Here is a 15832-nt window from a genome sequence, read left to right as displayed (position 1 = left end):
CCCAAAGCCAGTGCCCACTCTGCACATGCTACTGTCTACTACACTCCTGCCCCGGATAATGGCACCCTCCCTTCTTACCAGCTCCAAATGCTGCCCACCTTGACTGCAGCATTTGAAGTCACTGGGCTGCCCCTCCCCCATCATGAGATGCCTGTGCTGCCTCAACACTCAATCCTACCACAGAGCTAAAGAACAGTAACTCTGGCTCCTGTGATGAAAATTAGCTATAGGCAGGTTAGCACAGAACAGCAAGCCCTGCTTGGACATTGCTGTAGCAAGCCAGGTAAGAGGGAGGATAGGTAAGAGCAGAAATGGTGGGAACGGTGCATTAAGGTCAGACTGGAATATTCTAGAGGTCAAGCCAGCAGGCTTTCCTGATGGTGGAGGGGTGTGGCTGAGGAAGGAACGGAACTGTGTCTTCTTGAGAGAAAGTGGATCTAGGCATGGCACTTCACCAGGACGGTTCCACAGAGGCACAGCACTCCCCAGCACTGAAGGCAGGGTCAACTCAAAGCATTCAGAATGTCATAAGGCAAATCCACGCTGGCTAGTCAGTCTCAAACTGAGGCTGAGTTCTACGTGGAGGTGGCAACTTCTCAGAATCTCTGGCTGCTCTCCACAGAGGGCCAAGCTGTGGAGCAGCGCTGGGTGACTGCCCAGGGGCAGGGGCAGCCGTGTGCTCGCTGTAGCTGGCACACAGCCGGAGCTGGGAGCTGGCCTTTGTCTGCAGTCAGAGAGCACAGCAGCACTGTGGGGGGACCTCTCGCTTGGGGCAATTGTTTGCTTTTATTAAGCTGAAGAAAAGTGTGGAGGCATTCAGCCCAGAGACGGTTCTATTTGGGGTTTAGAGGCTTTTAAAACATCTCTCTCCTCTCTCTCTTTCCCTCTCTCCTCTGTCTCTGTCTCACTCTCTCCCCTCCGTCTTTCTCTCTCCTCTCTCTCTCTGTGTCTGTGTGTCTGATATATGTGGGTACTCACATGTTCAGATCAGAGGACAACCTCAGGTGTCAGTGTCTCTCTTATTTGTCCCCTGTAACCTAGCTGGCCCACAAGCTTCCAGAGATGTTGCTGTTACCACCTTCGTTTGCTTCAGGAGTCCTGGGATTGAGTCTTACCCACGGATCCATCTCTCTAGCCCTGGGTCCGTAGTCTTTGAGGCATTATCTAAACACTGAGGTTACTTTGTGGCAGCGTCCATGAGGAGGCAAGGTGTTATCCCCTACATCTTTATAAATGATAACACAAGGAGCTACCCACCCTGACCCCCCAGCTATGCCACCTCCTTCAGCATCTACTGAGCCTCTTCTTGACCCTTCTGCCATCATGGGGGCTCACCAGGAGGGAAGGGTTCCCTTAGCTCCCCCACCTCACTCCCTAGCCCAACATTCCTGCATGGATGGATCTGAACCTGCACTCAGGCTCCAACTGCTGTGACTCTCTCAGGACCCTGGGTGACTGCCAGCCCTGAGCTGCTACAACAGCCAGGAAGTGTTGATAGCAGACACCTGCTAATGGGCAAGCCTGCTGAGCCAGACACTAAACACTTCACACATTCTTCCCTGTTTAATCCTCGCCTCACCCTGTGAAGTGGGTATTATCATCAGTCCTTCCAGAGAAGTGAGAACCAAGCCTCAGAGGCAGAGCGTAGTGAGAGGCAGAGCTAAGGATCAAGCCCCCCCCCCACCCCGCCCCCCTACAGGCTCCTAGGGTGACAATTCCCAGGCCGGGTGCTCCAGGCCTCACATCCTCTCCAATGCCTTCTGCTTTTCATTTAGCATCTCTGGCTTGGTCCTTGCTCTTTGGCTTTTTTTTTTTTTTTTGTTATCCTTGTGACTAACACACACACACGCGTGCACACACACAAGCAATACTTTATTTTGCTACATCGGCAGATAACACTGTTAGCCCTCTGCCAAAATCTCCTGGAAGAGGTAAGCAAGACAACACACCATTCCTGGAATAGAGGTGCATGGCACTAACACACGGAGGCTTCTCAATGCTGCCCCGGGTCACCTCCGCTGTGGTTACAAAGTGGTTAAATTCTGGGCCACTGAGTTGGAAGCTGAGCCTCAACCTGGCCAGGGTCATGAGTGACAGCGTCTATTTCCAATCCAACAAAGCATAAGGCCTTGGGTACTCAGGCAAGTTGAGAAAAAAGTGAGTTAGCTGTCAGGCAGACCCTGGCCTTTGCAGTGGCTTTGCCCTCTCAGTTCAATGTGAAAGGGACTGAATTAGTATGTCTGAGACCACAGGGCAGTGGGCTAACTGCGTGATTTCTAAAGAGTCTCCAAGGGTCTACTGGAAACTCAGTGCAGCAAGCATGTTTGAGATATTTGTGGTTGTTTGAGACAGGGTCTCAGTGCAGAGTCCAGGCTGACCTTGAACTCACAGAGTTCCTCCTGCCTCTGCCCCCTGAATGCTGATATTAAAGGTGTGTGCTACCACACCCAATCATGTTAGATATTTAATGTTGTCCTCTAGGGCCAAGCATTGAGACTAGCACATTGCAGCAATTGGTAAACACTAGTCTAGTGAATGAATGAATTCTGGCTGTTTTCTTATTTGCACACAAAGGCAGATAAGGCATTCCAGCTCTTAAACTCCGCTGCCACCTCTGTAGAAAGAAGTCTGTCACAGACAACAAGGTAGGGATGAACAAACTAAGCCTCAAGCAACTGTAGAAGTCACCTGGGGAAGGTCTAGGACTGAGGCAGAGAGACTGGGAGAGGAAAGAAAATCTAATAAATAAATTCTAAACTAAGCACAAAATATTCTACAAGAATTTGAATCTCGAGTTACATAGCAGCCCAGGGAACCCTGAAGACGGAGATTCAATTTCTGCTGACTGCTTAGGAGAAGGGGCATATGTCCATTTCTTGGCATAAACCCTAATCATCTCAGTATCCACTGTTCTAAACACTGCTGGACAGTCAACCAAACACTAAAGCTGGCAGATGGATCAGTGAGGGAGAGTTTGCTGTTCAACACGAAGACCTGAGTTTGGATCCCCGGAGGCCACAAGGCAGCCATGTGCAAGGGCGTACCCCTGCCATCCTAGAACTGGGAGTGCGATGAGAGGGGAGTCCTGGACTTGCCGGCAAGGCAGTCTGCTGAACTGACAAGTTCTGCGTGCAGTGAGAGATCTTATCTCAGACAGCACACACGTCACACATACAGACACATACTGTCTTAGGTTTTATTGCTGTGAAGAGACACCATGACCACAGCAATGCTTATTAATGATACATTTAATTCAAGAGTCTCACCATTTCAGAAGTTCAGTTCATGGCAGGGAGCATGGCAGCGTGCAGGCAGACATGGTGCTGGAGTTGAGAGTCCTACATCTTGACTCAGAGGCAACAGGAAGTCGACTGACTCACTGAGCAATATCCTGAGCATAGGAAACCTCAAAGCCCGCCCCCACAATGACACACTTCCTCTAACAAGGCCATATCCATTCCAACAAAACCACACCTCCTAATAATGCCACTCCCTATGAGCTTATGGGGGTCAAATACATTCAAACTACCACACAAACATACATAATCATACATAAGAATTTTTTTTAAAAAAATCAAGGAAAAGAACCCTCTCTAAGGAGACAAAACAGTCAGTATACGCAAATAATCAAAGAGACCCTAAAATAACTATAAAAAGATTAATATTGATACAGATCTAATGGAAAAGACAAACGGTGTGCAGGACAGCTGAGAAACTTCACCAGGACGGAAGAATCACTTTATAACGGTGGTGGGGGTGGGAGCAATGGCTCAGCAGGTAAAGGTGTTTGCTGCCAAAGCCTTGTGACCTGAGTTTAATCTCCAGAACACAGGTAAAAACCGGAAGGAGAGAGCCCACTCCAGCCCACTCCACAGAGTTGTCCTCTCACCTACACCTGTGCCGTGCACGCGCACAGACAATAATAACAGTAATAATAATAAATGACTACATGTGGAAACTTTTAAAGAATCCAATGATTTGTCAGATATGAAAATAAAATCAAGGTATGGTAACACTGGCAGCTGAGTTAAGAATCCAGGAACCTGAAAATATTTTAGTAAAAATTAACCAATCCAAACTCAAAGGTGAAAAGGAGTAAAGCAAACAGGCTCCCTTTGAGAGCTGTGGGATGATGTCAGGCGGCCTGGCATCCACACTGCTGAAATGCCAGGAGGAGAGAAAGGAGAAACAGAGAGGATAATATCTACTCTCCAAAGTAACGAAATTATAGTTAAACACAGATCCAAGAAGATTCACAAACAGGCAGGATCCAAAACAGAATTATAATAGGTCACTGTCAAACACCCGAAAACCAACAATAGAAAGAAGCTGGAGGGGTCACGTGGGTGGGGGCATTTCCACGGAGGACAAGATACATAAAGCACAGATATGCAAGTCTAAGAGTCAAAGACAAATGCATGGACTTTTAAATACTGAAAAGAGAATAGAACACACAAAAACCTTTGCCAATCTACGGGCTGGGGAGGTGGCTCCGTGTCTAAACTGTCTGCTATACAAGCCTGGGGCCTGGGTTTGGGTCCCAGCAGCCATGTGAAGGCCAAGTGGCCTGTATCTGTGACCCCAGCGCTTGGGAGGCAGAGATTTGTGGATTACTGGGGCTTTCTGGTCGACCAGTCCAGCCATAACAGTGGCTCTGAGTACAGAGAGAGATGCCACCCCCCAGATAGGCAGGGGTAACTGAAGAGGACACCTGGTGTTGACCTCTAGCCTCTCTCTCACACGCATGCACACACACACACACACACACACACACACACACACACACGGGTGTGTCGGTCACTTTTCTGCTGTTCTGATAAAGCACCATGACCAAGACAACTTAGAGAAAAGCGGATCTATCTGTGGTAGAGGGGTAGCAGCAGCCATGGTGGAGAAAGCTGCAGCAAGCAGCAGGCACACGTGGGGACAGGACACTCAGAATTCTTTCCTTTCCCATGAGCACAAAGCAGAGGGCAAACTAGAAGTGGCAAGAATCTCTAAAGTCCCAAAGGCCACCCCCAGCGCCATGCGCCTCCAACAACGCCACACCTCAACTTCCCCACACAGCACCACCAACTGGGACCAAGTGTTCAGACACACGGTCCGATGGGGGGGCAGTCTCACTCAATCCACCCCGAGGACCTACAAGTCCTCACCAGCAGACCCACGATACACGAAATGTAATGTGCCACGGGCAGGAATGTATTATACAGACAGATACAGTTTACCCCTCAAAATCAGGAATAACGAGAATGAGAGTAGATATAAAAAACTGGCTTCCGAGGAGTCTGGAGACGACGTTCAGAGATGGCACCTCGCAAGGGGAAGGAAAAGAAGGAAGAACAAGTCATCAGCCTTGGGCCTCACGTGGCTGAAGGAGAGAATGTATTTGGCGTCTGCCACATTTTTGCGTCCTTCAATGACACCTTTGTCCATGTTACCCATCTTTCTGGCAAGGAAACCATCTGCCGGGTGACTGGTGGAATGAAGGTCAAGGCTGACAGAGACGAGTCCTCTCCCTGTACAGCCATGTTGGCTGCCCAGGAGGTGGCCCAGAGGTGCAAGGAGCTGGGCATCACCGCCCTGCATATCAAACTCCGCGCCACAGGAGGAAACAGGACCAAGACCCCTGGACCTGGAGCCCAGTCAGCCCTCAGAGCTCTTGCTCGCTCAGGCATGAAGATTGGGTGGATTGAGGATGTCACCCCCATTCCCTCTGACAGCACCCGAAGGAAGGGAGGTCGTCGTGGTCGCCGTCTGTGAACAGGACTTCTCAAATTATTTTCTGTTAATAAATTGCTTTGTATCAGCAAAAAAAAAAAAAAAAAAAAAAAAACTGGCTTCCGTATCTTCGAACTCACTGAAAGACAACTGTCTAAAGGAAAACTATACATACGGTAGTTTGCAAATTTTTAGCATATATAAAAAGAAATGACAACAGCACCAAAAAAAGAGACAACAAATTCAACATTACTGTCATAGATTCTTTTTTATTTCTTTATTTTCTTTTTGAAGCAGGATCTCTCTCCTGGATGTCCTGGAACTCACTATCTAGACCAGGGTGGCCTCAAACTCACACAGATCCACTTGCCCCCACCTCCCAAATGCTGGGATTACAGGTGTGTGCCACCACAGCCAGCTAGGAATCTGACACTACATATAAATCAAAGCAACTATTAACTTTTTAAAAGATGTATCAATAACAATCAATAGTTATGGAAATAAATAGAATGATAATGCATGGCCCTAAACCAGACACAGGCAGAAAGATGTTTTGGACAGAACCAGTGGAGCTAAAACAACTACCAAGATGGAAGACTTGAACTAACCATGTAATTGCATGAAACATAAAGTCTAGACGGGGGAAATCTCCAGATCAGATAAACACACAAGGTCTTACTCTGTGTAAAAACACAAGACAATGTATGAACAGAGTGACAGAGTAATAAGGTGGAAAGGCAGTGTTCTTTAAAATGCTCTAATACCCACATGACTGCTGAACAAGAGGTATTACTAGGACATTAGTATTAATATTAGTATTATGTTATTATGAATAACACAAATGTTGTATCTGTGTGATAAAAAGCAATCAGTTCTCCAGGCAGACACAACATTCTAATTTAAATGTATGTAACTAAAAATCTTCAAAAATAAGTTTCAAAATGAAACACAAATGGACAGAAACAGACAAATCCACAATGGAAGCTGGAGATGGAAGCCGACAGAACGGGACAGAGAGTCATTACGGACAGGGAGAGCGTGGGCATGACATCAATCAGGTCGACCTCACAGACATTACAGCATGCCTCATCAAACGACAGCCCAACAACACAGGTTCTGGGCTATCAGACAGCTGAAATACACCTGGCAGACCTGATATGATGCAATGCATGCAATATGACTACAGGGAAATTAAAACAGAAATTAATAGCAACACTATCTTCATAAACCCAATATTTGAAAATTAAACACTTCATTTTTAAAATAATCCATAGATTAAAGAGAGAGTGATAGGAAAAGTGAAGTTACTTTAAATCAAAATGAAAATAAAACATATCAAAATTTGTGGAATAAAGCTAAACAATTAGAAAAAATTAAGACATTAAGTGATTTTACAAGAAAATGAATTCACTTGAATTTTTTTTATTTGCTTGTTTTACAACAGTGTCTCAATTGTAGCCCAGGCTAGCCTGGAACTCCCTGCGTAGCCCAGGCTACGCTCAAACTCATGGTAAGCCTCAGTTTCCCAAGTGCTCGTATTACAAGCATGAACTACCTATACCAGACTAAACAGATAGGTTTTAATCCATGGCATGTTTCCATACAACGACTAAAGAGAGGAGGAATAAGTAGCTCCAAATCAATTTTAAAAAAATCAATAAAATTGAAACTAGAAATGTGACAAGTCAGAAGAAGCAACAGCTGCTTCCAAAGAAGGAGAAAGAAAGGAAATCCCAGTCACTCACCAGGGAACAAGAAGACATCATCACAGATCTATAGACGCTGATGTGAAGTAAAGAAATACAGACCACTTTAAGCTCAAAATTGCCAAGTTTTGGATGAAATTTAAAATAAAACTGAAGTGAAAACATTTCCCACCTCATCTTGTAAGAACAAATATTTCCTGACACCAAAATCAAAAAAATAAGATGTAAGAAAAAAAAAAGCCTCAAAGGGCACAGACATTAATAAACTGAGATATGGAATCCACAACAAAACAGCAACGCAGATATAGCAATGTGTTTCAAAATTGTGACAGAGTGTATTACACCAGCTAGGACCACGGGTGACAATGGACATCCTCACACTTTTCCTGGGCCTGATAGGGAAAGCTTGTGGTGTTTACAAGGTGAAAGAATCTACAGTGTTTGAAAATAAAGCAATGTGAAATCCACAACACTTGCATTCTAAGGGGGATAATAAAATTCAAAATACTTTCATGATGAAAACTCTCAGCAAACAAGCAATGGAAAGGAACTCTCTTGATCTGATGTCGTTTTCTACATCTTAGTGTGAACACTCCACTCCACTCTCTCTTTTTAAGACGTGGGAGAAGGTGAAGATGTCCGTCACGGGTCGGTCCTAGCCAGTGTAACAATACTGTGGATGAAAGGGGTCTAGAGACTGGAGATCAGGAAACAAAATAGTCTCTTGGCCTAGATTATACATTTATACCTACAAGTAGTAGTCCCAAAGAACCTACCATAAAAAACTATTAGAATAAATGACTTTAATAACTAACTTCTCAAGACAAAAGATTCACACACAAACTAAAGTCATGTTTTTAAAGGAGTAATAAACGATTGGAAACTGCAGAAGCACTGTAATAGGACCCACAAATAAATAAATACAAACCATGTTCATGGACTAGAAGAACCAATATTAGTAAGACGATGTTTCTAATTGTGTTTATGAACTCAGGGCAGTCTCTAACAATATGCCACAGCAAAGGAACCATTTTGAGAAAAATAAGTCAGGTCTCCTATCACTTGTTTGGAGTTGACTATAAAGCCCGTTATAACCAAGGCATTGCAGTGTGGGTGGAGACAGGGCGTATCAAGGAATGGAACACCACCAAGAGTCCAGGGTATGTCTGCACGATTGGCCAATGTTCTACCAGGCAACAAAGCAACTCAACAGAAAATGTTCAGCCTTATCAACAAACGGCGCTGGAATACTTGGCCTTCATCTATAAATCCAAAAATAAAAACTTGATCCCTGCACTTCACATCATGTACAAAACTAAAATTTGAAAACCAAGTCTATTGGTGTCTTCCTGGACTCAGAGCAGCTCAAGAGGCCGAAATGAGACCAGGAACCCGAGACCAACTGGGAGGAAGCAGAGAACCCAGTGGTGGAATGCTTAGCATTTCTGCTGGCTTCAGCCTTCAGTAACATACACACACAACGCGCACACACACACATGCACACACACACAACACACACACACACACACATACATGCGCACACACAACTCTAAAAGTACAGAAGAGTGTGTGTGCCTTGAAAACAGAGTTTCTTCCTGGCATCTGTCCAACATCCACACACTGTCCACATGTCAGACAACAGAAGCACTCTAGTGGACTCTTGAGAAGAAATGCTTTAAGCAACAATCTAACCACAAAAGAATACAAATCAAGGTGAACAACAATAGCTCCCAACACTCTGAAAGTCTGAAATGCTCTTTTTCAATTCTTATGGCAGTGGGACTGCAAAGGGAAATCATAAAATAGGCACAAAATAATTTTCAAATAGCGCATATCAAACTCTAAGGAACACGGCTGAAACAGTGTTAGAACATGACTAGCCTGTGTGAGGTCCTGGGGCTTACCCCGAGCATCATATAAAACTCGGCATGGTGGCCCAAATCTGTAATCCCAGCACTCCGGAGGTGGAAGCAGGGGGTCAGGTCATCCTTAGCTACACGGTGAGTCTGAAGCGCCTGACTGCCCAGACCACTTGAGACCTGTTCCATAATTGACAGACGAGCAGGATGGCAAAATAAGCCAGTGACCCTCTAGGAATTCACCCTATGTGTACACGCCATGAGTAAGGTGCACAGTGGCAGAACATAAGCTCACCTATGGGGAATGCGGGTCTTTGCGGGTGTGAAATCAGCTGGATTGCCCAGGTGGACCCTAACTCCAGGGGCAGGTGTCCCAGTGAGAGACAAAGGAAGATCAGGATAGAGGGCAGAAGACCATGAGTAGATGGGGGCAGAGATCGCAGCGATTCAGTGACAAGCCCAGCAACACCGGGATTGCTGAAAGCCACCAAGGACCAACAGTGTTCCAGAGAGCCTCTGTGAAGACAGCCTGCGAGCCTGTGACTTGGCACACCTGACTCATTTACAAGGGACACTCAGGAAGGCATGGCCAGGCAAAGAAGAACCCAAAGGGCAGAGGCAAGTGCCCTCATTTTCAGCCACTGTGTGACAATTTATTACAGACTCCACAGGAAACTAATATGCTCCTCCATGTCACCCCTCCCAGCATTCCCTGTAGTTTAACAGGACTTGAAATCCCAAAAGACCCATAAAATTCAATATGGCAGAAGCCCACGCTTACAGGGACCTTGAGCTTGTAGGGAATGCCCTTTGACACAGCACCAACGGTGCACATACCCTAAAGGAAGGACTTGTTAGGACACCTGAGAAAAGGTTGGACAAGCAGAGAAAAACTCACAGAGAAATCTTTGCAAACTGGGGTAAGATGCTGCCTGCTCTCAGGCCCGAAGACAAAGGGCAGAGTCCTGCAGAGGACAGCTGGCCAGAGGCAACCTTACATAGAGGGGGCCAGAGAAAAGTCCCCTGCTTCCCCGTGAGGAAGTTCAAGGCCGGGATCCTGGAAAAGGGCAGCAAGCAGCACGGCAGAGAAGGCAGAGAAGCCACACAGCAGAAGCACGGGGCGGAGCACTTTTGTGTGAAAGCCAGGCACAAAATGGTCTGCCCAGTGCCACCGTGCCAGCGAGAAGGAAAAGCCACGTGCTCTGGGCACTAATGACATGCCCAGCGCATGAAGATGACCATGGAAGTGTCATACTGATTTCCACTGTGCATTTGGGAGCTATTTTCAAAGCAGGAACATTCTATTCACAGTCAAACTACAACTTTTAATTTTTAAAAGTCCACTATTAATGGTCTTTACCAGACCTTGTTTATAATAATAGTAAAAGAAATTTAAAGCGATAGCCAGTGCCTGGCTCCTCCCAAAGGGAGGCGAGGCCCAGCAAACTCACCTGTCGGGCAAAGCCTGCAGCACTGTGGGCATCAGAACTCCGGAGATGGCCTTGTAGAGGATGGAGTCACACACGCCCACGATGTTCACCACCGTGGCGGAGCCTAGCACAGGCAGCATGTGGGGCGGCATTCCTTGCCAAAAGTGCAGAAGGAAACTCTGAACCTGCATTGACCCAGAGAGAGCGGTGGTCAGACACAGCCTTGCACATGCTGCAGCTCCGGAGTCCACTTCCCGGTGGGAAGGGGAGCTGCCCCAGCTTGGGAGGATGCTGTCCACACTTACAGATGCCCACTGCTGGACACCTGCCAGCCCTGCAGCCTGGTGCTGGGCCTCCTCGCTGTAAGCTGAACTCCAAGGGTCAATTATAAAGGTCAGACAGGTCAGAACGCTAGCACCCATTAGTCTCTGAGTCCCCTGGTGGGTAGGAAGGGGAAAGAGGCAGTAGTTACAGTTGAGAGCACAGGAAGTGTTTGCTACCTGCAAACGTAGCCTAATTCATGTGTGTGCCAAAATCATGGACAGAGAGCAAGGAACTTCTCATATCCCAAACTCTCACTTTCTCAAAGTGTGTGGTGTCCTTGTGGAACGAGAGGTGGTGACACACGGGACAAACGGGCAGGAGATAGGAGGGCACGTGACACACGGGACACACGTGACACACGTGACACACGAGACACACGTGACACACGGGCAGGAGATAGGAGGGCACGTGACACACGGGACACACGAGACACACGGGACACATGAGACACACGTGACACACGGGCAGGAGATAGGAGGGCACGTGACACACGGGACACACGGGACACACGGGCAGGAGATAGGAGGGCACGTGACACACGGGACACACGGGCAGGAGATAGGAGGGCACGTGACACACGGGACACACGTGACACACGGGCAGGAGATAGGAGGGCACGTGACACACGGGACACACGGGACACACGGGCAGGAGATAGGAGGGCACGTGACACACGGGACACACGTGACACACGGGCAGGAGATAGGAGGGCACGGGACACACGTGACACACGAGCAGGAGATAGGAGGGCACGTGACACACGTGACACACGGGCAGGAGATAGGAAGGCACGTGAAGCACACGTGATTGGCCTTTTCCTTTGTCACCAGGACCCTGAGCGAGCAGGGCTCTGCTGGACGCTCATAGTGGAGTCACTGTTATGGTGAAGCAGGAACTGGAGGCTTCCTGAGGGTAAGCAGATGGCTGAGGGGATGCTCTGAGCAGAGAGCACCTTGGTGACCCCACATCCACAGCGTCTAGGGTGGGGTTTGAGACCAGGAAAGGGGAGCAGAAGAGGGCAGCCCTATGTACACAACAACACCCCTAAGTTGAGAACCCATCGGGAAGCTGGATTTCTACAGGGCTGACTGGAGCCCTGGGTTAGGCACCGTTCTCCCTGCTCCCCCACAAGGCGCTCTCTTCACATACAGCATTTTTCAGGTTCCCATAAACCAGCACTGATTCAGTGTGGGACACATAACCTGGGCTCGCTGTGTTGGAACTGGCATTTGTATTTTCACTGTGTGTCCCGTTTTCTAATACGACACTGCGGATCTGATGACAACAGAGCCTGGAATCTTTACCTCCACTTACAGAGTTACCAAGTTCGTCGCCTTTGGATCGCTGCCGGGCTCTGGACGACGGACTTGGGTGTCAGTGTGTATATAAGGTTTCTTATTACGTGGTAGCTGGGGTCTGGCTTATTCCCTGGCCCATGGCTCTCTCTGCTGCCGCCCACTCCATAGATTCCTGTCTCTGCCTGGTGGTCTGCACCACCCTGCAGACCCTGCCAGGATCAGGTTCCGGATCCCACCAGTCACTAGACCTCATCTTTCCACTACATAAACTCTGCCTACTTCACTCCTAAGAGCTGGTAGATTCCAACTCTGCTTTCCTTAGCCCTGCCCCCATTTTCTATAAGCTGCCAGCTTCTAGCAGAACGTATGGAAAAGACCAGCTGCTGTGTAGAGTACAACAAGTCCACTGAGAGACTCTAGCAGACATCTGTCTGTAAGAAGCCTGCTCAAGCCACACAAGGAACCCTCATCAGTCCCCAGGCTCCGAGCAGCCATTGTATCACGTGTTCCATCCACTGTCATCCTCCCTTCCTTCTCTTCCTCTGTCACTGAAAGTCCAGTGGTCCCCACTCCTCTGAGAAGGAAAGGAAGGAGAGAGAGACCTGAGGTCAACTGTGAAGTGGGACACAGGAGAGGAGAGCGTTCCCACTCAGGACAGAGCTGCTCTGACCCCACCCTGGGCTGGATAGGAGGGGAGGGAGAGGGAAGAGCTGAGGTGGCTGCCTGAGTGGCTGGGCAGAGGGTCCCAGCAAGGTTAGACTTGGGAGAAACAGACACACAGCAGGGGATTAAAACTCTGGTTTAGCCATGTAAATCCAGGACAATCAAATCTGATGCTCGGGACTACGTGTGTGAGTCGGCAGGCCTTTCAAGATGGCTATAGTGATTTCTACCCATTGTTAGGATGAAATACGATGACTTATATAAAATGCCTGGCATTGTATAGGCATTGGATAAATGGAAACTTATCATTAGACAAAAGGAAGAATTCTGGGAAGGACTCCGCAGTCCTTGCGTGCAGTTTCCGTGGAAGAACCAGGCGAACGGCTGGACATGACCACTGAACCCCAGCATCCTGGGCTGTCCATCCAAGCTCCTAAACTTTCACCTGTCTTCCAGGGGAGCACCAGATTTTTTTTCCCGTTTATTTATTTATTAAAGATTTCTGTCTCTTCCCCGCCACCGCCTCCCATTTCCCTCCCCCTCCCCCAACCAAGTCCCCCTCCCTCATCAGCCCAAAGAGCTATCAGGGTTCCCTGCCCTGGTGGGAAGTCCAAGGACCACCCACCTCCATCCAGGTCTAGTAAGGTGAGCATCCAAACTGCCTAGGCTCCCACAAAGCCAGTACGTGCAGTAGGATCAAAAACCCATTGTATTTTTCTTGAGTTCTCAGTAGTCCTCATTGTTCGCTATGTTCAGCGAGTCCGGTTTTATCCCAGGTTTTTTCAGACCCAGGCCAGCTGGCCTTGGTAAGTTCCCGATAGAACATCCCCATTGTCTCAGTGTGTGGGTGCACCCCTCGCGGTCCTGAGTTCCATGCTCGTACTCTCTCTCCTTCTGCTCCTGATTTGGACCTTGAGATTTCTGTCCGGGGGAGCACCAGATTTTTAACAACGTTTATTCGATTTATTTTTATTATTTTGTGTGTATAAGTGTTTGGCCTGCATGTGCATCTGTGTACCACATGAATGCCTGTTGCCCGAGGATGCGGTGAGCCTCCATGTGGGTGCTGGGAACTGAACTCGGGTCCTTTGCAACAAGTGCTCTTAACCATGAAGCCAACTCCCCAGCTCCCTTATTTTTTTTTTTAAAAGAACATCTAAGCAAGGTTATTTTTTTAATCGCCTTTCCATGCCCGTGTTTAGTTTACAGCAAACACACGGATAACATGTAGAAAGACATCTAATGACATGGTTTGAGTTCTTACTTGGCTTGGCACTGGAAAGTGCTCAGTAAAGCAACAGTTACCAAAATGTCTATCATCTATTTTGTTTTTGCAGAAACTTGGACACTTTACATACACTATTTAGTATATGCTCCAATTTTGCTATGAGATCACCGACCAATTTTTTTTGGCTTTGTGGGCACAAGGAATTTAGTGTCCTGGTCAAGCAGATGCCTCGATTCTCTTTGGCTTTTCCCTCTGTTCTTTCCTTGAATGGAATATCCTAGAGCAGAACTAGCGTGGACTTCTTGCACTCAGAGATGGCCCTGCTGATGGGGTTGGGAGGAAATGGAGAGCCTCGAGGGATGAGGAGGGCAATAACCCCAAAACCAGTAAGGTGGACGATCTCTCAGAATCTGTATGTGTAGACGTGCTGATGTGCTGGCCAGATGGCCCTCCTAATGTGTCACCATCTACTCAAATCAAGGGACATTCAATGCCGCCTGATCTGCACAATGACCTCTGTGAGACAGGGAAAAGGGCAGTGCCTGCCTGGTAGCATGGCTGTGAAGGGTGGGTGGGCCAATGGCTGCCAGGGGCTTCTGGACACCAGGCCCTGCACCTGGTGGGAGTTAACGTAGGAGCGCTGTGAAGTACAATACTGTAACAGAGCATTTGCGGCATAGCCATGTTGACCTACCTCGTCAAAGTTGGCTCTTATGACAGTGTCCAGTATTCTCTGACAGTGTGTTCTGTACATCATAATGAAGGTAGACACCTGTGGGGTGAGTGAAGGGTCAGTGAATAAGGAGACATTCGTACACAATGGGGCTGCCCTGGGGATCGCAGCCTTGATACCATTTGTTCCACTGGAGGGATGGACTTCACCCAACAGCCACGCATCCTGAAAGGCCTGAGGCGGGAGGGGGATGGTTGACTCGCCTTGGCTCCCGGCTCTGTGCTCATGTGGCACCCAAACACCACCCTGCAGAACCAAAGCACTGGTTTTACTCTGCCCCCATCTTCCACCCTGAGACTCTGGGCTCCAGGAAGATCAGACTAACATGGTCTTCACACTCATGTGTCCAACACACTGTAGAGCGCTTAGCACATGGCACAGTAGGGCTGGAGGGGGGGGGGCTCAACTCTCCTTGTGGCTATAACATTGAAAAAAATAGACCCCAAGGCATCATCTGTATATGTGCTTCCGCAAAAAAGTATCGTAGACATTTGGGAATTCTCTGAACTCTATCAGAGACAGAGAGAGAAGAAAGGAGGAAGAGAGAGGGGAAAGAAAGGAGAGAGGGAAGGAGGGAGGGAGGGAGGGAGGGAGGGAGGGAGGGAGGGAGGACAACCATCCCTAGCAATCACTTTCTATGAAGTTACCTTTTCCTCAGGAAGACTGGCTGGCAGATTCAGGTCTTTGACATTTGGAAAGTCTGGCAGCAACGTCCCAAGCTTGGACCGGGGAGAATACGCCACCGTCTGTTTGGTCACTTCTCGCTTGCCTGTCTCGCTCACCCAGGCTGCTCCTTTCTTCGAATACATCACATCATAATACTGGGAGCTTTCCTTCACTGCTATCCCATAGTAATGGTACCTGGGCCGC

At 48.0% G+C, this 15832-nt stretch overlaps 2 protein-coding genes across 5 annotated transcripts in view; one reads left to right on the top strand and one right to left on the bottom strand.

The window, feature by feature from the left end:
• Positions 1–15832, bottom strand: part of Rfx4 (regulatory factor X4) — a 153168-nt gene that overhangs the window by 50628 nt on the left and 86708 nt on the right. For 3 of the 4 annotated variants that reach the window (XM_041677571.1, XM_041677594.1, XM_041677584.1), the window contains exons 6-8: positions 15610–15823; positions 14924–15001; positions 10738–10901 (exon numbers count right to left, since the gene is read on the bottom strand). In XM_041677571.1, coding sequence (XP_041533505.1) covers positions 10738–10901; positions 14924–15001; positions 15610–15823 — 456 coding nt within the window. The remainder of the gene's footprint in view (positions 1–10737; positions 10902–14923; positions 15002–15609; positions 15824–15832) is intronic. The other variant, XM_041677576.1, reaches the window with a different exon arrangement.
• On the top strand, positions 5283–5809 carry LOC121464560 (40S ribosomal protein S14-like). Its single transcript, XM_041677606.1, has one exon. The coding sequence runs from the start codon at positions 5308–5310 to the stop codon at positions 5761–5763; it is 456 nt and encodes a 151-aa protein (XP_041533540.1). The 5' UTR covers positions 5283–5307; the 3' UTR covers positions 5764–5809.

Source organism: Microtus oregoni, unplaced genomic scaffold (genome assembly GCF_018167655.1).
Source record: "Microtus oregoni isolate MIOR12 unplaced genomic scaffold, Mior012 000001F_ref0000356, whole genome shotgun sequence".
Taxonomy (NCBI): Eukaryota; Metazoa; Chordata; class Mammalia; order Rodentia; family Cricetidae; genus Microtus; species Microtus oregoni.
Note: the sequence above shows the minus strand (reverse complement) of the source record. Positions and strands in the feature narration are given on the sequence as shown.

Coding starts and splice junctions, on each gene's coding strand:
- LOC121464560 (XM_041677606.1), top strand. CDS start 5,308: ATGGCACCTCGCAAGGGGAAGGAAAAGAAGGAAGAACAAGTCATCAGC.